This window comes from Ambystoma mexicanum, chromosome 5p, assembly GCF_040938575.1.
Source record: "Ambystoma mexicanum isolate Mex_15411 chromosome 5p, UKY_AmexF1_1, whole genome shotgun sequence".
Classification (NCBI taxonomy): Eukaryota; Metazoa; Chordata; class Amphibia; order Caudata; family Ambystomatidae; genus Ambystoma; species Ambystoma mexicanum.
In genome coordinates this window covers 272,153,515-272,179,804 of record NC_090930.1, presented here as the reverse complement: position 1 = coordinate 272,179,804, position 26,290 = coordinate 272,153,515, and the positions used below count along the sequence as shown (strand labels likewise).

At 46.0% G+C, this 26,290-nt stretch overlaps 1 protein-coding gene across 3 annotated transcripts in view; it reads right to left on the bottom strand.

Moving 5' to 3' along the window:
* Positions 1-26,290, bottom strand: part of TMEM255A (transmembrane protein 255A) — a 577,786-nt gene that overhangs the window by 71,998 nt on the left and 479,498 nt on the right. For all 3 annotated transcript variants that reach the window (XM_069612683.1, XM_069612682.1, XM_069612684.1), the window contains one exon: positions 2,775-2,934. In XM_069612683.1, the coding sequence (XP_069468784.1) occupies positions 2,775-2,934 (160 nt within the window). The remainder of the gene's footprint in view (positions 1-2,774; positions 2,935-26,290) is intronic.

Here is a 26,290-nt window from a genome sequence, read left to right as displayed (position 1 = left end):
CAGGGTTTGACGAGTTTGAAATTTTAGAATTGTAAATTAAAGTTTTCATATTCCTTCAAGAAGCCATTGGCCCCATCGCCCCTCCCCCACTCTGTGTCACAAAGGTTGGAGACAAAACGAAGGTGTCTGTAATAAACTCCTCCCAGGTTGCAGCTGAAATGGGGTTGAGTGTGTGCTTGGAGCCCAGTACTGCTGTTAGTGTATTTCTGAAAGGTCCTTACTTGCCTCGTTATTGTCTGATTGGTGTTGATCAGCTGCCAGCTTCCAAAGTCTCCATTTTGAATGGTACTTCAGCCAGTTTGTATAGGCCATTCTAGTTTCCTAGTCAGCTCCATTTCATTCCATCATTGCAGTGCTTTGATTCATCAAACAAGCGTGTAAATCACATCGGAATTTAGTGCGTTTACGCCATATCTAACCGCCATTTAAGGTGCGGAGCCCCTTAACCTTTACACACTCACTTGTTCGAGCCCTGGCAAGATGAACCCATATAAGGCAACATCGAAGGCCTGAAACATGGATCCAGTAGAAGCACATGAAGAGCTTATTGAGACAAAAACAAAGAGGTGATGGCTGTAAGGTTTAGAATGAATCTTAACCACTGGCAATGCTCTGGGCAACCCTCCAGACCACCGTTCTTCGCCTGCCAAGCCATTACAGAAGGGGAAAAACCATATGCAAATCAGGCTAGGCCCCACCCCAAAAGGGGCAGTCCAGCCCGAACTGCTAGGCCACATCCCTTCTGCACGAGACCACAAGCATCCCCAAACATGTTTCGCCCTTGTTGGGGCTCATCAGTGAGGAGTAGTTTGGGTCTCTAGGCCCAGCAGGCACGGGACCCACGTCTGGGCATACCTGTCCCACTCGGGGTGACAAAGCAAAAACAAAGAGGTGATGGCTGGAAGGTTTAGAATGAATCTTAACCACTGGCAATGCTCTGGGCAACCCTCCAGACCACCGTTCTTCGCCTGCCAAGCCATTACAGAAAGGGAAAAACCATATGCAAATCAGGCTTGGCCCCACCCCAAAAGGGGCAGTCCAGCCCGAACTGCTAGGCCACATCCCTTCTGCACGAGACCACAAGCATCCCCAAACATGTTTCGCCCTTGTTGGGGCTCATCAGTGAGGAGTAGCTTGGGTCTCCTGGCAGGAGAAGAACGATGGTCTGGAGGGTTGCCCAGAGCAATGCCAGAGGTCAAGATTTATTCTAAACCTTCCAGCCATCAACTCTTTTGTTTTGCTATTGTCACCCCGAGTGCGAAGGATATGCCCAGACGTGGGCCCCTTGCCTGCTGGGCCTAGAGACCCAAGATACTCCTCACTGATGACGCCCAACAAGGCTGAAACATGTCTGGGGATGCTTGTGGTCTCGTGCAAAAGGGATGTGACCTAGCAGTTCGGGCTGGACTACCCCTTTGGGGGTGGGACCAAGCCTGATTTGCATATGTTTTTTCCACTTTTGTAATGGCTTGGCAAGAGAAGAACGATGGTCTGGAGGATTGCCCAGAGCAATGCCAGAGGTCAAGATTTATTCTAAACCTTCCAGCCATCAACTGTTTTGTTTTGCTATGAGCTTATTATGACAACATTTGTTCTTTGGGAAGATCTCAGGTAACCAGAAGTGGGGGTAACCTGTCTGCTTCTGGTGCCATGTGATCGACCCATTACATGGGTTGTGCCTTCCCTTCTAAAACATCTTCCTTCTCTAGCTCTCCGCTCATCCACTTCTAACTCTCGGAGGGTCAGATGCTTCTCCAAGCAGAGAGTTAGGGGCAGATCTATCTCCTTGGTTGGGGTCTCCCTCTGGAACAGCCTCCCTGACTCTCTCAAACTTGAGCAGAACCACCTCCAGTTCCAGAAGCAACTCAAGACCTTTTCACTTCCGCTTTCTCTCCTCTCCCCTGCTGAAGCACCTGACTGCTCCGCACACTGGTCACCTGGTCACCCTCTGATCTCGGGCCCAAACTCCTGCATGTCCAGTTGCCCTCGCACTGCCTACGGACTCCCCAGCACTTAAGGGTCTGTATCTGCAAACCTACAGTCCCTTCTCTCAGCACTTATGAGCCACCCGCTGGCTGCACATGTGAGTTAATTGCACTTCTCCCTTCCCCTCCCCCCGGAACTTCTCGCCTTCCCTCTTCCCCACACTTGGACGATCTGAATGACACAAGGCCTAGTAAGATCGTTATTTTGTCATCCCTTTGTTTCCCCCTCCTTGTCTTGTCGCGCCTAGAAACACTTGTGTACAGGCGCGTTATAAATGCCACATCATATCATATCATATGTCCTATCATTGTGATGAGGTATTACTAAAGAACTTTCAACTAAAAGTAAAGCGATGTTTATGGTGTTGATAGTAAGGCGTAGATTCCTCTAGAAGGGCTAAGCCATATCTACTGGCTGGTTTTATCTTTTTCTGTTGCTGCTTTCTGCTCTGTAATTAGTACCCACTTACTTACACCAAACTCCTTAAAAACACCAGTCTGCTGAAAATTCTGAATGTTTTAAAGTATGCTTTGTAATTTTATAATTTGTAAAAAACGTAATTTTGGAAGTGAAATAAGTCGCCTCCAAAACAAGCCAATTTTAGTCTGATTTTATTTATAGGTTTTGTAACTGCACACATTACCAGAAAGCATGAGTTATGCACATTGCTTTAAATAGCATGAACAAAACGGCAAATACATTAGAAGAAATTCCTGGTCTAAGTCTGGAACATGTGACCAATCACACACAGATTAAGAACTTGGTAAACAAAGTCCAGAAACTCATACCGAGTCGGTGAATCCTCCCAGAACTGCAGCCGTGATGATTCCGAGGAATAACCCCACAATGTTTAGGATGGTCGCGGACCACAGCAAATGGTAAAGGTGGATGACATCTTGGCAATTATTGACATCAATATACTCATAATATTGGCTGGAACTTCCTATCCTGCAGGGGTAGAGAAACAGCATAAAATGCAACATTTACATCATCACACATGCAACATAACCGACACCGTGTTAACTGTTAAGAACGGGAAACCCCTCTCTCCACACTGTACCGAGGACAGAAATAAGGGCCGTTTTAACATGCACGAGGTACCCTCAAATATGTGGAAATGATGGATATCTAGAAAAAGGAAACAGCATACATCAGTGTACTCGTTTCTACACACTTACTTAATCCACCTCCTCATAATGGCTGACACTCCCAAGCAGCACCCATGGTGCAAGATCTCTACATTTTTGGCTGTTCTACTGCCTAGTACTCTGAATCTTCCCATTGAGTCTTCTTCAGACCAGTCATGGCCAGGGTCGGACTGGCCCTTTCGGTCTTTCGGCCCGTGGCCGAAAGACTTTGGGGTCCCCTAGGGCCGGTTTTCCGGCAGCCACCTCTGGGCCGTTTTTTAAAAAAAAAATAATGTCTTTTTTTTTCTGTGTGTGCGCTGCAAACAGTGCGCGGCCAAGTCAGATGGGGATAGCCGGGGGGGCGGGGGAGTGAGTCGCCTCGCCTGCCAGTGCCCTGGTGTGAGTGAGGAGCAGGGCATGGAGGCGGGAGCCAGCCAGGAGGGGTGAGGGGGAGGTGCGGCGCGCCGGCGGCGCCGGCTGCTCTGCACAATCATCATAGCAAGGTAACACTAGTAGTCACTAGATGTTACCTTGCTTTGATGATTGCATCTGCATCATGCATGCATCATAATTTATGATGCATGCAGATGCATGTGCATAATTCACGGGCCGGTGTCGCGTCGGTGGCCCTGCTGGGCGCCCGCCAGTGCCACTGCAGGGGGCCGGTGCGCCTGCCGTCAGCTCACGAGCCTCTGGCCTGCGGCTGCGGCAGCCACAGCCCACAGAGAGAGAGAACGACAGTTGTGAATCTGTACTGTGGGAGGGAGGCAGGCTGAATTTAGCAATTGCAAACACGGTACACCGACCAAAGCAATTGTAACACCTGCCTCCCTCCTCCCCCCTCCGAGACCTCCTGACCCAGGGGGGTGCAGCCTGCCTGCGGGCTCCGCTGAGCTGGGGCCGAGGCGCCGAGCCCGGCACTGTAAACACAGTGACTGACACTCCACATTGATTTCACACTTGCTTTCAACTTTGATGCAGGAAGTTAGTAACACTTCTTTGCAAAGTTGAAAGCAAGTTAGCAACTGTCTTCAACTTGTGTGCCTGGGGGCTGGGCTGGGCCCCGGGGCCGCCGGCACCGTGGACGAATGCCTGCCCAATTTGCCGCCAAATGCATTCACACATTATGCTGCTGGAGTGGCTGGGCTGCTGCTTTATGAGCCCCAGTGCCCCACAACACAAGCACTGAAGCACACACCGTCTGCAGTGGACCTCGACTCTCTCGACCGAAGAGCGACGACAGTGCCAGTGCCCACAGCCCACACAAGACAGGAGGACCACAAGGCAGCACTGAGGCGGCCGGCCAGCAGACAGTGGAGTGCCCAGTGCCAGTGCCGGCCACACAGACAGCAGCAGGCAGCCCAGCCAACTGAGGTAAGGAGTGGGCTGTCTTTTCAGGGGCTTTCCCTGCCATGCCATGCCATGTGAGTGTGCCTGGGGTGGGGGGGGGCACTGCATGCAGGTCTGATGTGTGAAGTGATACAAGAATGGATCACCATATGTATCATTAATATCACTGCAGGTACTACTTTAACATTTTTTAATGGATCTTTCCCAATCTTTCCAGTTTTGGAGGGGCATTAGAAACTTTTTGTTTGGAATACTTCACCCAAATCCGAGCAGCCAGCCAAAGGTTTACTGGCAGGAGATTTGGTCGAAGCCAAATCCATCGAATCTTTTCAACTGAATTTGGCTGGGATCTTGCAGTTTGAGCTGGCCCGTCCTTTTTGGGGTGGAGCCAAGCCTGATATGATATGATAGGTTATTTATAATGCTCTTAATACCCGAAGGTTTCTAAGCACGGACCGGGGGAATCGAACTTGTGTTGCTCTGTGTCGTCTTGCTTCCAAGGTGAGCGCGTTGCCCCCGAGCTATCCTCCCGAGACAGAGCCTGGTTGGCACATGTTTTTTCCCCCTTTTTAATAGCCTGACAGGCTGCAGAACGGGAGCTGCAGGGTTCTGTAGAGGAATGCGAGTTCTAATGATTCAACAGTTCTGGGTACTAATTATTAAGACTGGGTGCAAATTCCCCCTCTGTTCATGTTTACATTTTACAATCTGTCCCCAAGTTCTTTATTTTAGATATACAAAGCTTCTAGAAGTTTCCAGAAAAAAAACTCTCTCTACCTGCTTTGACATAAAAAGAACCATGTGTAAATCATTAGAACAGAACAAAGCACAACAGCTAACCTCTGGCCTGACGGCAAACCTACCTGAGACACAAGTACATTATAATAACTTTTTTTATTTACATAGCGCTTTTACCCAAAGCGCTTTACATAGAACAAATGTTACATACATTTATATTACCCAATAGAAGATGTTACTCAGGAAGAAAGCCTGAGTCGACCTTGCCGGGATTTGAACCTGTGAATCAAACAGTTTGCACGAACGAGAGCTCAACCTACTGAGCTATCTTACCAGCTGTATGAGTTAGTTGAACAATCCATTTCACAGTCATTTCACGGAAACAAGCATTTCATCTGAGTACATAAAACTCATGTACCGCTGTGCAGTGCATTAAATCTTCAGAAATTCAAATGAGAACAAAAAAAAAATACTTCCAGGCAGCGTTGAGTAAAGCTGTCAACTTTAAACCATGGCCATTTTGCGTCGGCTGCGTTTTTATCCCTCACTTTCCTGCCAGAATCTCACATAAGTGACATAACCCACGTTTCACCTCCCATCTCTCTTGAGCAGGGCATCATTCGTCGACAGTAGCCGATTCCTTCACGCAGATTAGGCCGCAAATGGCCGGGTCCGCTCCCTGAGCATTTCGCTTCATTCATCACTGTGGTTTTTTTTTGGGTTGATTTTTGTTTTGTTTTGTTTTAACGCCAGTGACACTAGGCACCTGCTGTACTGCCTGCCATGTGAAGTATGTGGGCTATACGAATTCCAGAAAAGAGGGAGTGTGGAACACTGGCCATACAAACCAGCAGTGCTGGGATCCATGAATGGAATATTGTCAGGGCAGATGACCTGGTCAAGTCATAATGAATTCATTACTAGCACACTTTACAGGAAACGAATGGAGGGGGGGGGGGCAAGCCCAGAATCGCACCACTTCATTCCTGCTTCCTATTTGTCTCAATGACTTGACCCACCCCTTTACCCTTCACTTTGTTTTATTTTTAGAAAAGCCCACGCATTTATTTGTTTAAGATGTACAGTACACATTCAAGTGCTTGGATGGTGCAGAGACCACAAAAACTAGTATTAGGCGCTACTATCAACAAGAGCGCAGGGTCTGGATGAGCCGGGATTTTAGCCGTTTCCAGAGCGAGGAGTTGAAATGTGGCTAGGTGGTAAAAGCAACCTAGTGGTCTACAGATGGGAACGGTTTAAGTTATGTTTAGGGCAAATGGCTCATTTGGAGGAGAGGGCACATGTGTGCATTAGATGTGGGCGGCTCGCCTTCTGTAATGATGGATCGGTCAGAGTGAGGGGACTACGTTACAAGAATGTACTGCTTTTTGCGTTTCTTCTCTGCTTGACTGCAAAAGGTCAAATTCAGAAAATGTGTAAGCCAGAAAAGGCAGTAACCTGCACATAGAGATTTAGGACCGCCTTTTGGTTTTTCCAAATTTGAATGTTAAAGCATTGCAGCGCTATTTCAAAATGAGTGCGTTTTTTTACGACTCTGTGACCTGCCTGTAAACATATGTGGGGAGAGGGGTTAAGGGTAATAATTTAGGTGGGGGCAAGGTGGGGCTCCGGGGGTCTCCCGCCTGCATATATTTGCTGAAATATGGCTTAAAAGAACAAAATATTCGATGGATTTGGAGTCGATCAAATCTCCTTGATGAAGTCACATTCTCTCTCTCTCTCTCTCTCTCTTCTTTTTTCTCTCTCCCCCCTCTCTCTCTCTCCTTTTATCTCTCTCTCTCTCTCCATATAATAGGTAGTATAAATAGGGTGACCAGATTTAAAAAGTAACAGACCGGGACAGGGCAACTAACATAAAAGTAGGAATAGCGCTTGAAAGTGGCTGTCAAGGCACTACATTTCAATAGTGGTTGGAGCAGAAGGAGGTTCAAGTGTTATTGGTGGAATAAACACATATTATAATTATTGTATCACAAATTACCACTAGCTTTGAAGCACTACACTTGTGTTTAAGCACTTTACAAATAATTACAATCACAATCTTAATTTGTAAAATGTCACATTCCTACTGTTTGAGATTGTGCATTCCTGCCTGCCAGCTAAGAAGACCTACTACCAAAAACCGGGAACAATGCAGTGAAAAAAATAATCTTGAGAAAGGGGGAAAGAGCAGAGCACCCCATTACGGGACAGTCCCGGCAAAACTCTTAACTATAAAGGAACAACTTTATGGCACTCATTTCCTTGGTGACTTTCCTACTTATTATCATCAGTGTGCCGTCTGCCCTCTGTTCGTTCTGTTGTGATCGTCTGGGGTCACTGTGACAAATGTACACATTTATAAACATTTACATTTCACACACCTACACCCGCCATAATGACGTCCTGGAGCGATGGTAGTGCGTGCGAGTGATTCTATGCATAGCTTTGAAATCGCCTTCCTTTGCAAGTCAGGGCCAGCGTTTTACACTCATTTAGTTACAAAATGGCCATATCCCACCTGTTACCCCTCCACGGCCACCCCACACAAAAATTATGCCCCATCTGATCTCAACTGCATTTCAATGGAATGTGCAAATAAATAGTGTCAATATTTAAACGCATGAGGACTTCATTACAATGTTGATAGGCTCGGAGCTGTGTGCTGCGGTTTGGGGGGATATGTTTAGTTGCTTCTCGTGCATCTGGCTGCCCGAGTTCACCTTGTATATGTTTGAGAGGGTATATGTGGTGGACGTGCAGTAAGTATCGCGTGTGTGTTACTGGACGTTCATGATTGTGTAGGGTGCACCACATATGTACTGTGCGTGATTATGTGTGAATATATAGTTTATGTTGCTCATGTCTGTATGTGGTTGGTTGGCGCAGTATCTATGTGTGTGTGTGTGTCTGCCTGTGTATGTCTCTGCAGAGAATGTGTATCTTGGATGTGTCTGTGAGTTGGTCTATGCTTATGCAGATGCGACATGCAAACATGTGTTTTGTTAGTGTAACAATCAAGCGTGTAATGTGTGTGTGTGTGTTTCGTGTGGATCTATGTTGTGGATGGTATGTCGTGGTGTAGGTGTGCGGAGACGGAGTATGTGTTCTGAGTATTTGTTTGTGATGCATTATGGAGGCACCTGTGTGTGTGTGTGTGTGTCAAATCTTTGTCTGCTGTATGTGTGCATTTGGTTTGGGTATCTGCTGGTGTGCGTTATCCACCTATGTGCTTTAGTAGGTGCAGCGTGTTTCCATACCAGTATATCAGCGCATATGGGCCAATTTACCAAATTACTGTGAATGCAAGCAGATGTCCAAGGACAAATGATAATGGTGTGTTATTGTATAGCACTTACTTGTAAGAGCTTCATATAGACCAAATATACCTACAAAGTCACTCAACCTGTGTTGGTACTCACTCAACCTCAGCAGGATAAAAAGCTGAGTTGACCTGTCTGGGAGCTGAACCTGCAACCTGCAGAGCACACGCACATTGCAGCAGTGAGCGCTGAACCCACTGGGCTATCTTACCAGCTATAGCTATCAGAGAACTAGCCACTTAAGAAACACAGAGCCACATGCTGCTGACCACAGCCCAGGAGCCCCAATTTTAAATTAGGGGTAGCAAGGGAGACCACAGGGGTAGCAGGGGAGGCTTCAGGGGTTACAAATACCCGTTTCATTACCTTGCGCTATCTATTGCCTGACATATGTGGGAATTCGCTCCTCTACCTGTCACTAAATGGGTGCAGCAACGTTCACAGAGAATGATCAGGAGCCGATTGTGTTTGAGCTGGCTTTACCATAGCTGGGAGCAGGCTGTACCAGTTATGCTGTACGGCCCCTTGGGCATCAGAGCTGGTTGTATTTGTTGGGCAATGTGGGCATGAGCGAAATGTAACCGTATCCGTTTTGGAAGCTGGCTGTACCTGTTCATTGGCGTGAATAGTTAGGTAAAGAGTATTGCATGCTGCTACATTGCTCTCAAAGCATTTAGGCTTCCTTGATAGAGATGGATTGTGGCCCTGCCCATGGTAAAACATGACTTTTTTTCTGTGGGGAGGGGTTGCAACTAGGGGAAAAGATGAGGGAAAAAGTGCCAGTACTGAAAAGTCAGTTGAGCTGGGAGCAGCCTCGGACTGGCCTGTAGGACAATAGGCCCAGGGCCAATCAAAAACACAAAATGCTGGTGTGGGACCGTTTTTTTGGCCAAAGTCGGACCCTTATTGGCCCATGTGGGCCAGTTTGATGAGTTAATTCACACTGCGACTAGTAGTTTTGACCAGTGTTGCTTGCTGAATAAATATTCTTTAAAATATACAATTTGCATGTCACTTTATCAAAAAGCTCCGCCTGGGTACTATTCAAACAGTATCACAAAAGGAATGAAAAGCCATTTGCAACTGCGGGCCGCTTTTTCTTTGGTGCCTGAGACAATTGCATGGCCCAGTCTGACCCCGGATGATAGCTAGCCTTTGTTGCTGACTGTGTGCAGTTCGGAAGCACCCCACAGTGTCTTTGTCGAGGGCATAGGGGCATTGGTATCCCGAAAGGGGCCACTTTTTTTGAGGCGAGGGGTGGGCCACTTTTTTGAGGCGAGGGGTGGGCCACTTTTTTTTTGTTGTCCGGGCCTATTTCTTGTCCCAGTCCGACCCTGGTCATGGCGTATTCAGTTCTGAAAGTCCCTGCCCGCCAAGGCCTGAAACCCAAACCTTTCCCTGTTGCCTTTCCAAGTATATTCACAGAGATGGCTTTGCGTGTGATTCTAGTGGGCTGTCCCTAGAGGGAACCCCCATGTAAATTCAGTAACAGATCCAAAACCCTCACATTGTGTCTAGTGGGCGAGTGTGACCCGTATGTTTACAATGATTGGCTCGAAAAGACTACTTCTGTCTCATATCTTTCAAAAATGTTTACACAACATAATGTTTAATGTGAATTCTTTCTTACATTAGTATTTATTTATTTATTTTACATTTGTAGCAGTGCACAAAGCCGTGCAACATTTAGCCACTGGTTTCAGGAGGGAAGGGAAAAGGGGGATGAGGGGACAGGAGGATCATAAGAGGGGAACAAGTTATTTGAGAAGCCAAGTCTTAGGTTCATCCTTAATAAAGATTCCCCACACTTAGGTGTGGAACATGTTATTTGAGCAGGCAAGTTTTCCTGAAGTCATTGTAGGAAGGTTCCCTATGCAGGGAAAGAAGGAGTGAGTTCCAGACTGTGGCAGCAGTGACAGGGAGGCTGGAGCCACCAGCTCTGCTCTGCTAGTATTTTTAGGGATGGTTAGGCGTTGATTGTAGGTAGTTCTCAGCGGTCTGGTGGTACAATGTCTTGTAAGTCTCTGTGAGAGATAGGGTGGTCCACATTTGGTGAGGAATCGGTGTGCAATGGACAGGATTTCAAATTTGATTCTTTCCATGACGGGGAGCCAGTGTGTGTTTATTCTGGCTTCTGTGACATGGTCATGTTTGCCAAGATCCAGGTTGGTGCAAAGGCATTATTTTAGATAATTTGAAGCTTGTTGAGGTTTCTTTCAGTGGTTCCACATAGGAGTGCATTTCAATGATCAGGTTTTCAGCCTATGATTGTGCAGGCAATAGTGAAGCGATTGTCCGTGGCTAGGAATGGCTTCCTGGCATTGATAAGTTTGGTGTCAAAAGCTGAAGTGGAGCCGATATGGTTGACTTGGTGTGTCATGCTGATGCTGGCGCCCAATGTCTTTACTGCTGGAGAAATGGGGATGGTGAGACCATCGTTGGTGAAGGCTTTATAGGCGGCTCCAAGTTTGGCAAGGTGGACGGAGTGCCAACAAGTAGAAGCTCAGTTTTGTCATCGTTTAGACACAGGTGGTGGGCGGCCAGCAAAGATTGAGTTTATTTTGATGGAGTCTAGATGATGGTCGCCTGTGAGGGGGATAAGGACCTGGTGTCATCGGCATAGTTTGTATATCTAATTCCGAGCGAGTCCATGTGATCAAAAAGGGGTTCAGTGTAAACGTTATATAGGGTAGGGGAAATGCAGGTGCCTTGTGGTACACCACATGAAGGGGCAGGAGGGGAAGATGAGTTGCCGGCGAAGACTCTGCAGGATCTGTTTGCGAAGAAGGAGGCAATCCAGGTGGTTGCTTCGGTGGAGAAGGCAGAGGTGGTAAGGTGGTGGCAAAGGGTAGGGTGGTCTACAAGGCCAAAGGCAGCGGAGAGGTGGAGGAGTAGAAGGAGGGCAAGGTTACTTGAATCTTTGGCAAGTTGGTTTTTCAGGTCAAGCAGTGCCGATTCACTGCTGTGTCCCGGGCAGAATCCTGATTGTTAGGGGCTGAGGATGCAGTGCAGGTCCAGGAATTTCTGAATTTGGAGGTAGGCAGCTCTGTCAATGATTTTGCAGGGGAACGGGACGGTAGTAATGGGCCGGTGGTTGTTTGGGGTAGCTGGGCTGAGTGAGGGCTTTTGAGGAGTGGTGAGACCCAAGATTCTTTGAGCGAGTGGGGACAGTGCAGGATGCAAAGGATGCATCAATAATGTTGGTGATGAGTGATAGCAATTGTTTGACACATTATTTGATGAGGGGAGCAGGGTAACGATTCCCTTGGCACCGCAAGGGTTTGAGACTCTTTAGGATATTGGCACTTTGAGAACTGTAACTGGTTGGAAGTTGAAGAGTGGGATCTGGTTTGGATTGGTGTGTACTGGGGTGGTGGAGGTTTGGAGATTTGTTTTTGTGATATCAAACATAGACTTGATTTTGTCCTGGAACATTTTTGCACCAGAGGTTGTTTTTGATGACGGTGGAGGATGAAATGACTGGAGTTTCTAATTCAGTAAAGGCTTTGGAATAATTTGCGGAAGTTAGAGTTGAAGGTGGCAATCCTGTTGTTGTATAGGGTATTTTTGTCTTCATTGCTTAAGTGGGGGCAAGAACATTAATGGCATTGGTAAGGAGGGCTTTGCAGTGGTTTGTGAGAGTGTTGACATCTGAGGATGGGGGGTTGGCGGCTGAGAAGCAGTAGTTTCTTCATTAAGAATTATGCAGGCAATTCAATATGCTGATCAGATTCCTCTTTCATAAGATCCATGTCAAAAGCATAGTGTGTACCTGTGTCCTGCTGCACCAGGATCCTGATTTGCAATGCCGGTCTTACCTGTGGCACAGAATAGGTTCAGAGGTCACATGTGGCCATTTGACAGCTGCAGTGACAGCCAAGTCTTTGCAGCACAGGCACTGCATTTAAGATTGGTGGCAGAATAATCTTTCAATATAAGCCACACCCGAGTTATGGTATGGTGGATGGTATTTTCATTATTATTACAACTACATCAAATTTGATTTCACAAATGTGTAGGCTGCTGTGAGCCAGAGTAGTCAGGAGTGATCTGCTCAGTGGAAGGAGACTTCCACATTTTGACTTCTCTCTGAATCTCTCCTTCCTTCCTGTCTCCTCCACATACTCTAGAGCAAAGCACTTTGGGTGGGATGTCAGAAAGGAAAAGTCAATTCCTTTCAAGAACAGTGATTGGGACACTAAGGCAGGCTAGCTTTAGGACAACCACCTGCAGGCTTTTGCCTTTATAAGGAGGGGTCTCCCAACACTTCCAAAGCCCTCAGCCTGAGGTGAAGAAGGCAGACAAGCGATATGCTCCCTACCCCACTCCCAGGGCACATTGGGGGTGAACTTTTGCTGTGAGCCTGGGCCTGCCACTCTCTAATGGAATCTCCTAAAGTTGGGAAAGCAGACCCTGAACGGAACCATCCTGTCCTCGAGTACCTCTGAGTGGGCTTCACAGCGTCCGGAGGACAAGACCAGCTGAAGCTTCCCGTTCTATCTGATGGAATCAGTCGTACTGGGGTCACCACACCTTGAACGAGATGAAAGCATGGCCCTGGCTTGTGCGCTCCTTCACCAATCTGAACTATTGCTTGCACTTTGAACTAGCTCGACGCTACATCCACTGCTCGATGCCAGGACCCAATCCGAACCACTGGAGAGTCACTTGCCGACTCTGGCCAGGGATTACAACCCTGGCTCGACTCTGCACCCTCTCATGGCTGCCACATCGATGCCTCCAAGACCTCCATTTCGATGTTCGCCTGGCACTGGCTCAAACCGCTAGAGCCTAAAGTACCAACCCCTCCCAGCGGCTAAAGCCTTACTTGGTCTGGTTCAACTGTGAAGAGACCCTGAAGCCACCGTGGCCTGCACCACTGAGAGCCCCCCTTCGACCACACAGAGCGACTGCTTTTGCCCTTGCTCAATGCTCTCTTGCTGCTTGGGCCTACACAATCCAATGTGCCCGAACTGAGTTTGGTCCGCTAACATCAACGTCGACAACGGTTTTGACACTGTCAACCCACCAAAGAAGCAAAAAAAGCTATTGTTGATGACTCGCTTCCCCTTTGATGCACTTGGGCCCTAGAGACTGGTTAAGTCACTACTGTACCTTCTTTCACCCAAAAACGTCCTTTTTATGGTTTGTAATTTGCCTGTCACCCCACCCTTATATTCACGCTCTGAGTGCTGCTTTCTTCACTCTGTTGCATCTCCTAGTTGTACAGTGTTTTCTATTTAGTTGTTTTGCAGATGATGTGTTTTTATTAAAGTATATCTATTTTTATAGCAGCTTGATTGGATATTCCCTTTATTTTGGACTGTTATGCTTTTCTATTTGGTCACTACTGAATCACATTCACGGCCCTCTTAAGAGCATAGCTTTCCCTCCGCCCACGTTACCACAAAAGGCAAAGGAGCTTTGAGCCTCATTATGAATAAGACAGAAATCAGAGGTAAATCCTGCCAAAAATAGCCCTGAGGAATTACCGTTACTGCTACTTGGTCAGGCGGAATTTCCGCCTGATTACAGGTGGTAGTGGCAGTGTAATTCCCCATTTATTTTGGGTCCAATGGACCCAATGGGCTTTTTGTTTGCAGAATTACTGCAGCTGAATTACCACTGCGGTAATTCCAGCAATTCTGCTGATTTATCAGCGTTCAGTGGGAAGATTTACCGCCAGGGTTTTGCTGGAGGTAAATCATCCACTCAAAACACAAACTCATAATTTGGCATAGTGGTAAAAGTGGCAGTAACTCAGTTACTGCTAATTTTGCCACTTACCGCCTGACTCGTAATGAGGCCCTATGTCTCTTGACTGTGCCTATTTTACCTTTATGATTGCATTGGCTCTTGGTTTGTAGAAGTGTGAGGGCTGAGTGGGCCTTTTTACCCCTTAATCCATGAACTCATGCAGATTTGTCACATTGCAGATTCCAAGATGGCCGCCAAGCTCTGAGGACACGGCAGACGGAGCTCTGTGCGCACGAGAATAGAATTTTGCGTTTTAATGTGCAAAATAACCCTTTGAACTGGGGAAATTCAGCACAACCGAAAGGCAACCAGTGAAGCGAATTATGAAAGCCGGGCAGACCGAAGGCATCGCATAGCTGTGGCTTGTGAAAGGGGACGGTCACTGGGGTGGAGCCACACCCCTATGGCTGCAAATGGCAGACCGGGACAGAAGCCTCCCTGAAGCTCTGCGTATGTAAGGGGGAGTTTGCAGTCAGCAGGGAAGATCCAGCGCTTCTGGAAAGCAGCACGAAGGGACAACACCCAGGATTATGCTTGGTAAGTTGATGAATGCTTAGGGAGCCCTGTTGTTGCCCAGACTTTGGGCAATGTAACTGGAAGCAACGGTGAGTAAGGCGCTTCGTTGGTGTGACTTGCTTGGACTCGCTGCATTGCCCGCTCCAATTTGAAGCCCCCCCCCTTAGGGAGACTACTAAATTGTATTAAGACTACCGGAGCCTACTCAGTCAGACTTAAGGGTATCACTATCATAGCGGAATGCTTCTGTTGCGCCCTCACATACGAGATTTATTACATTGGTGAAGCAGCATATTAGACAAAGGAAAACACACTATTAAATGGATGCCGCAAGGAAATGAGCAATTACTAATTATATTGCGCTGGTCTCCCTGGAATTAGGGGGTTGACAGTTAAGAGCAACTCTCGCATAACACCCAGCTTTAGCTTAAAAAATCATGGGTGTTACTCACCCATATAGACAGCACCTGAGAGAGGAGTAATTCGGCCTTTGGGCAAATAAGGTTGACGGGTGAGACATTACTCTTGTCTGCCTTCAGGTAAATTCAAGGGCTACATCGGTACGACTGTACAATTTCCAAAAGGCCACAAGAGCACTGAGATTTCTGGAGCAAAGGCAACTTATAACGGAAATAATCCGTTAGACATTCTAAGGTAAGCATTTGGTTAATGTCAGAACCTAGGGGGAAATGAAAAGTGCGTACTTCTTCGCTCTCTCCCACACTCATATTGAATCCGATAAGAAGCTGCTGGCTCAGGTCGGCAGACCCCAAAAGAGTCTTGTTCAAAAGGGAGAACCGGACAAAATACATCAGGACAGTGAGATTACCAAGATAGAGGCCTCAAAGGAAGTCGTCGAGCGATGCTTTCAAGTCTTTCAGGACAAATTTGCAGCTTCTTTAAAACTACAATTTGATAACTTCACTACAGAATTCAAATCTGCCCTCTCAGATATAAAAAAAAGATATCTCCTCTCTTAAAGATAGGACAGATACAAATGAGCAGGCACTACAAGGCTTGGCACAGGAATCCACGAAGTACGAGGTGCTTCTTGAACAGTAAGCAAGAACAAAATATAATGTGGAGCAGCAATGTGAGGATCTGGAGAATAGATCAAGGACGTCCAATCTTCGCACACAGAATATTCTAGAATCAGTGCTCGTCTCAGCTTTAAGAGAGGAAGTTACTGGTGTCTTCACAGATTTACTAAATACCGATGGGGAAGATGGAATTCTTATAGACTGAATTCATAGAGTTGGCCCGAAGCGTCAAGATCCGGGAGCCCGACCTAGAGACACATTGGTGGCACTGGCAAGTTACCCGCAGAAAGAGCAGATTCCGAGAAAAGCCAGGAAAGTGACACAGATTACACTCAGTGGGAATGACATCCAATTATATCAGGATCTATCTCTAAGGACATTACAAAAGAGAAGAGATATGCAAGCAATCCTGCAACATCTACAAGCACACAAGATATCGTACAGATGGACTTTCCTTTTTGGCCTTCTATTCACTTGGGAAGGCAAATAGCACTGCGTAACAACGAAAGAGGAGGGAGCTCGAGTATTGAGATTATATCAGGAGGACCAACCAGACTCCAGTACTGGTAGCACAGGAATGCAACCTCACGCTCCCCGAGGAGACATTGGGAATGGACATTGGTTCAATGCACGCAGACAAGAAAGCAGAAAGGCCCTTTATTCACGGAGAAGGCGCTGGAAACTTGAAAGTTTGCGCACTCCCTGGCTAGTGGCGTGAAGAAGAATTAAGGTACTGTTTCGCAGTATAATGTTGATATATTGTGCAAGTGGGGGAATGACAGAAGCCCACCTTGGAACTCAATAAAGACAGAAATTAGGGTTTTAGGATACCCTGCACATTATCCTGGTTTAAGTGGCAGACCTTTGTGGACAGAGTCCACTGAGAGAATAGCAAAGATGGTCTGCACCGGGAGAAGGGGAAACTGTTGGGGCAATGTTGGGGAGGGACGGGGAGGGTATAAGTTGAGGGTTGAATGGGAAAGTTGGGGGGGTGGAGGCCTTGTGCACATTATCAAGATCAAAGGGAAGGAAAGAGGAGTGCAGCGCTGTATACAAAGGGGTGAGATTGTGAATTGGTGGCCTTGCATCCAAGTGTTGACACTTAATATAAGGGGGCTGAATACCCCGTAAAAAGAAGGAAATTAGAATGCGTATTAAGCACACATCAGCCTGACCTTATGGCTTTGCAGGAGATGCATATAAAACAACAGAATTGTCATAAACTAAGGCTACACCAATAACTGATAATAAGGCAGGCATATGCAAAAGGGAAGACAGCGGGTGTACTTATCGCTTTCAAGACAAACATACAGGTTTCCATCGTGAAGATGTTGGCTGACAAAGAAGGCTGGTTCCTTTACATTATAGTACAAATGGGTTTGATGACTTTAACTTTGGTATGTATTTATGCCCCCCAATACATGCCAGCAGCGTTTTATGAAGAAGGCTCTCCCCAATCTGGAGCAGTTTGCCCAGGGAGAAATTATTGTGATGGGGGCTTGAATATCGCGTGGGACCCATTACGGGATAGAAGCTCCAATACAAAGTATTCTAGACCCCCACCATCACTAGCTCTTAGACGGAAATTTGACCAGCTGGCACTTAAAGAATTGTGGCATGCCTTAAAACGTGATGAAAGAGCATATACGCTTGATTCCCATGTTCATAAATCCTTTTCCTGAAAAAATTACTTTTGGGGTTCGACACAAATCGATACCCACACACAAATCGATACCCACACGATTACCATCTCAGACCATGCACCTTTGACCATGGATCTAAGCTTTCCCGAAGTGGGTCCCAATCTCTGGAGCTGGAAGTTCCCGAAATAATTAATATCTGATCCGATTATATGCAAAGAAATACAAGGGAAAATAGTGGAATATTTTGATTCTAATATGCAGGGGGAGGTTGGCTTAGACGTTTTTTAGGATGCGTTTAAAGCGACCCTTAGGGGGGAACTTATCCCAATACAAGCACACAGAGGGAAGCTTAGGCGTAGACTGGAAATGGAACTGGACTCTGAGGTAAAGGAAACCATTAAAAAAATGGAACCAGATATATCCCTGCATTTGCACAGGCGGTACTGCACAGATGAAGGTAAATTGGACTTAATACTAACTAAGCAGGCAGAAAGAAGCTTATTATATTTAAATCAGAGGGTGTATGTTAAGGCAAATAAAGCAGACAGAATGTTGGTTAGACAATTAAAACAGAAATTAGCATGCCAGATAATTCGGGGAGTGGAAGACGCAATTGGAAATATGGTAACGGTGACAGAAGATAATATAGACCAATCTTGATGGAGAATAGCACAACAAAATTCCCATGGTAGACGGATCACTAGTCTGGACTTTAAAGGCTCTTTCAAGCCTGCACTCAAAGGACGGGAGTCCCTACCAATGCATTTCCAGCCTCTTAACCCACAGACTGATGTATGTCTCCTCCCAGAAGCTTACACTACTCACACAGTCAACCTTGGCACACAGCAGTGATTTGACTACAAAGTAGCACAAAAACAGTGCAATTCCACTGCTGACATGTCAAGCTCTATCCCACTTCTCCCCACGCCAGCAACTAAAGTGGCCTTACAGATGAACTCCATGCCTTGGATCTTGAGATCTACGTTACAGATAAAACACACACCTACCTATCACCTCAACATACCACCTAGAATCAAATGCCACACAGGGCTGTTCTGACTTTCCATCTATACCACTAAAAACTACCCCTCCATCTTTTCCTGCAGTGCTATATGCAAGGAGTCTTGCAGAAAGGCAGTGGTGCCCTGTACAAGACAACATTATGTTACGCTACTAGATGGCCACTGAGCTATAGGCTTTATATGATGCCAAAGGACTAGAGACACATAAACACACACACACTCACTCTCTCTCTCACTGGATACTGTTAGAAGCCCATTTTAGAAAATCTTTCTGATTTAGGCCCTGTGGAAAACAAGACCTTTATAAACTATAAAAGGAGGAACATGTGTCGCTGTGTACATTGTTCTTTCAAAACATTGGAATAAACATTGTTATTGAGAATTACAACAAATTGTATTTGCATACATGACAAATCTATAGTTACCCCTGTAAACATTTAAGATGTACTAGACTGTGCGTCTGGTGCTGTGTAGCATTGCCCTCAGCAGCCTGCACCTACATTGGTGGCCAATCAGTGTCGGTCAAGTGGCACAGCGAGTAGAGCAGAGCCGGCTAACGCAGGTTCGAATCCCGGCAGGGCCAAACTCAGCCTTTCATCCTTCCGAGGTCGATAAATAAGCACCACACACCGTGGGTAATAATAAGCAGCGCTCAGATACCTCAGGGTTCGTAGCGCTATATAAATGCCAAATTATTATTTTTATTATTATTAATGTAAAACGGGCTGTATGAGAGGTTAACGCTAGCTCCTAATGCACTGTACACATCAGAAAATCCATATTCTAATTGTATATAGCTGGGTAAAGACCTACGAGTCTTTTCAGCCACCACAATTGCCATTGTGTGAATCTCACTCTATGATAGCTTCAACATGTAAACCAAAGAATCTTAAGAGCATTGGCTCCAATTTCTGGACTTCAGGCAGGTTAGGTCTTTTTATAAACAATGTGTTGCCACCCTTTAACAAACAAACAAAAAGAAAGAAAATGCCATTATGTACCAGTGGGTGTGTTACTGTAATTTGGCAGCATAAACAACACCATAGAAAAACTAACTGACTGAGTTGGAATGTAGGTTTTCTCCTCTGTATGTTGGGACCTCCCCATAGATTTACACCATCAGACTAGAAAGACATTGTGCCTCATTACAAGGAAGGCGGTAGAGGGTTAACGGCGCCGGTAGAGCTGCCGACGCCGTTAACCCTCTACGACTCATTACGAGGTCTGCTCGCGGGTCCCGCTAAGGACGTCTGGTAAAACCAGGCGTCCTTAGCGGGACCCGCTAGCAGACCAGGATCAGGATGCTAACAACGGGCCCGTCATTAATGGGCCTGTTGTTAGCATCCTCCCCATTCCCATTGAGTCCTATGGGGGCTCAAATGGGCATGGGGATGTACCGGGTCCAGGTTCCTGGAATGGGGAAATATCGGGGCCTCCAAAGTCGGAATGGCCTGGTATTTCCCCATTCCAGGAACCCGGACCCGGACCCGGTACCTGGTATGAGGCTAGCCATGCCGCTGAAAGCGGCATGGCTACCTCCATACTCGTAATGAGGCCCATTAAATTCACAGAGTTGAAAAAACTCCTGCATAAAATATCAATTAGAACTGGCAGGAGCAGTGGCAGCTTGAGAGCTTTGCACCTGCCATCACTGAAGATCCTGAGGAATACAGATGCAAAACATGGACATTTCACAGGAAATGGAAGTACTACCTTCCTCAAGGATATCCAGAAAGGAAGACAGAGGTGTGGAAACCCCTGGTGAAGTTTCAGCTGAGATTCAAACATCTAAGAGAGTTGGGTAATGGCCCGCTGCCCAAGTTAAGAGCCAGAACAAAGCGAGGGTCTCTTAATGTGGGTGGTGGGTTGTTACCCAAAGGGTGGGCCCAGCCACCAAGGGCATATCGACATTAGCACCCGTGTAGCATGCTACGCGGGTGCTAATGTTTTTTTTTAATGAAAAGAATTTTCTTGGTGTGCCCGGGACGCCTCGCAGCTTCCCTTTCAATGAGAGAAAATACAAACATGACAATCATGAAATAGGAAGGCGGACTCCGTATGGAGCCCCTCTTCCATTTCCATAGCAGCCAGAGCGGGGTCAGGAGCAGCTGCAGCTGCGAGTCTCGCTGCCGCAGCATACAGGTAAGTGCGATTAGGGGGAGGGATCTTTTTAAAAAAGCAAAATCGGGTGGGGGGAAGATGGCGGGCAGGGCAGCCGGCCATCAGGCGGTATAGAACGCAGGCTTTCACTGGCTTTCACTGGTAGTGTCAGCCCACCTTTCTAGCCACCTGATTGGCAGGCTCCCCCACCCAGGGTAGTAATGGAGTTTTAAATTCAGAAGACCGAGTTTAAACATTGGAGAAAAAGGTTGCTGATTTGTCTCTCTTTGTCTTTTTAGTACAGCTAACAAGAGGATTGCTACACACAAAAACTACTCAAAGCAATCTAATCTTATGATTACTGGATTCCCAGAAGATGTTGAAAAAGGTTGCCCTAAAGACTTTTTGCAGAAAACTTTGCCAAAACGTTTAGATCTTCCTTCTGGAAAAATATTGGGGCTAGAACGAGCACACAGCACCTGCGTCCAAAACCAAAACCAGGCTAGTCAGATTGTAAAGATTTCCAGTTAAGGAGATGGTAATGAAAAGAGCCAGAGACCTGGATGTGGTGAAATGGGATGAACATTTCACATTTCTTTTTATTTTTAATGATTATGGTAGTAAAGGTGGTTACACAAAGGAAAATGTTCACAGTGGCGAAAAAGATACTGAATAGCGAAAATCGGACTTATTACATATAGCCAGCCATTTTAGAGGTGATTGTGGAAGAAGTTACTCACTCTTTTATGTAATATAACAAAGCAAAGCAATTTTTTTATGGATGTATGCCCTAAATATATGAGATCTAATATCTAAGGAACAAAACACTAATGGGGTGACCATTATATTGCATCACAGCTGGCTCAACGCTTCTCTTCATTTTTTTGGTATGTTGGATGAATACTTTACTGTATTAATCTTATAATTCAACTTCTATTTTATGTCCAATTGGATTTAAAGGGTCAAAATGGTGTTGGATACATCTGTTTGTTGGTTTCAGATTAGATTACATGAAAACAGTTCCGTCATGAGACTCCAAGTACCTTTCACTAACATGCCGAGACGCACATGACTGTAATGTTACCGTTATGTTATGCTCGACGGCGTCCACACTGGAACGAACAATGAGAAAAGAAGAGACAGCACACAACACAGTTTTAGCATAACAGACTTGCATCAGCAGCAGTGGATGGCAATCAACAGACAATGCTTCTAATGTGAATGGTAATACTCTTAACTAACGTTATGGCAGCAACTGTAGCCTTCACAAGGTAGCTGGGAACAATTAACGTATTGAGTTGCTAACGCAGACCAAAGCTTTTCACTATTGGATGCATGTGAGGACAGATACAATGGATAAACCAATAAACTGGAATAGAATATTATGGGGTATTGGCACAAATGGATTACATTTTATATATTAGCTTATACTGTTGAATACATGTATGTATGATTATATAATGTAGTTAACTTGCTATATATTTCTGATATTATGTGTTAGCTGTGATGAATCCGATGGAGTCATCACTGATTTCCTGGTGGTGACCTCCTCCCATGTGGTGAGGGGAGTGAAGCTGATACCTGACCATGGGGGCGGCTGTATGAGGGAGGATCACATGGGGGAAGCAACTTTGGGGAGATGTCATGGCTTCATCGAGTGAGACTTGGTATCCCTCATTTTTTCTTGAACATAACCCTTTCATATCTAATACCCTGATGGCTTATTGTCATACATCTACTCATCCTCCTGTGAAGAATAGGGAAAACCTTTTCTCCAGACCTTAGGGCAACCTTCCAACATCGGTCGGCCTTGTGAAATTTATGACACCACCTATCAATCAGCCATGACTGATTTGCCATTTAAAACCATTGAAAATGCTTATCTGTGTTTTTCAAACCAAACATCAAAAATGTACTTCCTTTCCCAGAATTACCAATACACTGCGATGAGAAAGAGGGATCAAGCAATGCAGAGTAAAGGAGGCCACAAGCCCAGCGAGCACTTTAGTTTCTGCTCACCTACACCTGTGCCTGGGAAATATAAAGAGCAGAAGCAAACAATTGATGTATACGGCTGCTGGCGGGAGAGAGCCGCACCTCTCTGGTAGGATTGAAATACCAAAAGGCTAAGACCGGTGTGGTGCAGCCAGGCGGCTCACCAACGAAGAAGAAAGAAGTTGATGCTTGAGCAGGAGACGCTATGGGAATGCCAGGAGCCGATGAGAGACTCCTGAATATTCACAGGTGACAGAAGGCTGCGCTTTAGTAACCGGACCCTGGAACGAAGAAGACCTGTCAGGCAGAAGCCACGAGAGATAGGGGAATGAAGAGGAAATGGTCGCGAGAAGGACACAGGCAGAGAACCTTCACCGGCTGACCGTGGGAGAATCCAGGAATGCCAACAAGATCCAGTGAGTAGACCCAGAGACAGCAGATAATTGCAAGTAAAGTAACAGAAGGAGAAAAAGCGAAAGAACATATTGAAAACGGGGGAAATGAGTTACAAACAAAACTATTACACATATGTGAATACATGCAGTGCAAGTACATGAGAAACCCAAGCAGGATAATATATCAAGAGGATACATTATCCAACAAAGTATATGTGCAACTCTGGAAGAGGGCAGAGACTCGGTGTGAACAGAGGTACTGGCAGGCGAGGATACCAGGCAATTACAGGTGTGTGAATACAAGAAGCCCTGCTAGGAGAGTATACCAGGAAATTACAAGTGTGTGAATACGAGAAGCCCTGGCAGGAGAGTGTAGAAGAAAATTACAAGTGTGTGAAACCAAGAAGCCCTGGCAGGAGAGGATACCAGGCAGATACAAGTGTGTGGACACAAGAAGCACTGGCAGCAGAGTATACCAGGCAGTCACAAGAAATTTACGAAATGTAAAGAGGTCCTGAGAAGAAACATCAACACTGGGAAAGGATTGTTTTAATCAGATTTAAAGAAGCCTCGAGAAGGAATATCAGGACTAGAAAAGGACATTGTGTTAACCAAAAGACAAGGAACAAAATACTGGCAGAAATGTATACCATGTGTCCTGAGTGTGTCAAAACTACAAAGCCTGATAGTTTTGTGTGACAGTGTTGTTGTTGGTCAAGAAAGATAAAAAGAACTGTTTTGTGTGAAACCTTAGATAGTGAAGAAGAATCTAGGGCAAAGGAACAACCCTCTGGAGCGAGGATATTTGGTCTTGAAGAACGTTTGTGTTCCAGCCATTTTCTTATTAACACTTTTCTAAATGTGAGAAACCAAAGGGTGTCTTACCTACTAATCCCTGGGGATATCTCTCTCAGGAGGCCAAGGCACAGCCATCGCCTTTGGATCCAGACCCTGGGGATGGACCAGTGCAGGAGGGTCACCTAGGTGAGGTGTCTTCGGGAGTGGGGGCGAGGCGACTGATGGTGAGGCGCAGTATTACCCCCTTTCCTGTAACTATTACCCCTCCTATTTTATAGGATTCTCTGATGTCCCAACCCCCCCTTTCTACACAAGCACTGGGCCGAGGAAGAGGGTGACTGAGAGTAACAAGACTAACCATTGCATATCTCATTGGACATGTCCCGCTAATTGGATCAGGCAAAGTCAGGCACTTGAATCTAATCACATATATCTGATACCCATTAGCTCTCCGCACACAGATAAATGAGACACACTCTGAGCAAGGTGGAACACGAGAAGCAGCAAAACGTCTGGGGCAAAGGCAAACCTACTTGACTGATCGAGGGATGGGAATTAAGGGTGAAGATACCCAGGAGTTCCCTGCAGGTCGTTGCCCCCATAGAATCGTAAGAGACACGTGGAGAAGGCCAAATCCCAGACAAGAAGACTGAATTGTGTTTCAAAGGCACCCATGACCCTCCCGGGTGAATGACAGAGTTGGGTAGGTGGGGCCAAGCCTGTGGTATTACCACGAATTAAAAGGCAAAGACAAGACAGCCGGTGAGTTGGCAAGCGAGATGAAAGACTGGTGTGTATTAAGGAAAGATTGGAGTGGCAACAATATATCTTACAATTGAAGGCTGCACGCGTGTGGATGAGATGCGAAGAAAGGCAGACCTGTGGTGAACTTTAAAAATACTGATAACTGTGAAGCCTGTGAAACAGAGTAGCGGAGTGGTCGGGCGAAAGGAAGTAGCCCACTTGAAAGTCAAAAGTAGCAGAAAGTGAATATTGAACTCTTGTGCTTATGATATTGAACTACATAGACCAAGAAACACTGGGGCAAATAACACAGGAGTGCGAGTTGAAGGGAAAGTCGAAGTGGCCCTGCGGAGGTCTATAGTAAAAGCCTCCTACAGTTGAAAGTCTTCGACATCAGGAAAAGGTCCAAGCCCGACTGAGGGAGACCGGAAGTGTAATAAGTTAGGGGAAGGGAACCCCGAATGAATGTGACTAGAGTTTGGGGAAGGAAACCCCTACAAGTGCTGTGTTTGAGAGGTCTGAGCCCGACAGAGGGAGACCTACGTGAACTGTTACTTTAGGAGAGGTCCGAGCCCGATCGAGGGAGACCTGCGTGAACTTTGGTTGAATGGAGCCATGCGTGCAGTGATTTGACTTAAAGGCAACACGCATATCTCTGAAGCTAGACAGAGTCTACATTGGCTCCCTGTTCAACAAAGATTACAACACAAGGGTTTAACTGTTGTGTTTAAATGCCTTCATGATGAAGCTCCATCCTATCTCAAAAAAAGATCAATTGGATGCTCGCTGCAATCCAATGATGCCGTCTGCTTGGTCCAACCTGTCTCCTCATTGAAAAATTGGCAGTGCCACCTTTAACCTCTGGGCCCCCACCTTATGGAATTCAATGGCTAAAAACTTTGCTGAAAGTGGCACAACTGCTCTTTTCAAGAAGTTATAAACGTACCTGTTTGATGTAGGACATGGTTGATTTACACTCATATCGTCCACCCTCTATATATGCCCTCTGTTAATCATACCTACTGATTTCGCTGGCTTATTCCAGAGCAATCTCTGACTTCCCTTTTCTGTCTATTCCTGGCTCGTCTTATGTGTCTGTATATTTTTCTGCTGTGAGTGCCCTGAGGCCTTCGGGTTTGTGGCGAAATACAAAAGCACAGATTGATAGAACTGTAAACCCTTTTTGTTGAACAGTGAAAGAACTTTTGAAACGCTGGAAAAGTGACTTTTTTTTAAACCTTTATTTATTGTTTGTGGTACACGTGACCTCAACAACACACCATTCCATACATTTCTATAACTGAGATGTCAAGTTCTGAATTACAGCAAGACATATGGTATTTACAGATCTGGTGCATTTCAGGGCCCTGTCGGGCTACTACTAGCTGATCCCAATGCACATAAATACACTCTGACCGGAGCCCAAATGTCCTTTGGTTTGCTTGTCTTCGGGAGTGAAATTACATACTGTTCCTCACACTCATTGACATTACGCAGTTCTTTGAGGAAGTGATTTATGCGAGGCGCGTGTACACTCTTCCAGTTCTGTAGTATACACTTTTTGGCCACTACACACGCAATGTTAAACAGTCTTCTAGTCACTTCAGATATCTTCCCTATGTCTCCAAACAGGTATTTTTGGGGTGCTAGGTCTGTTGGAACTTGTGTGATTTCTTCCAGAATTTTCGCTACTTCTCCCCAGAACCCATATATAAGTGGGCAGCTCCAGTACATGTGAAATGAGTCGGCATGTTCG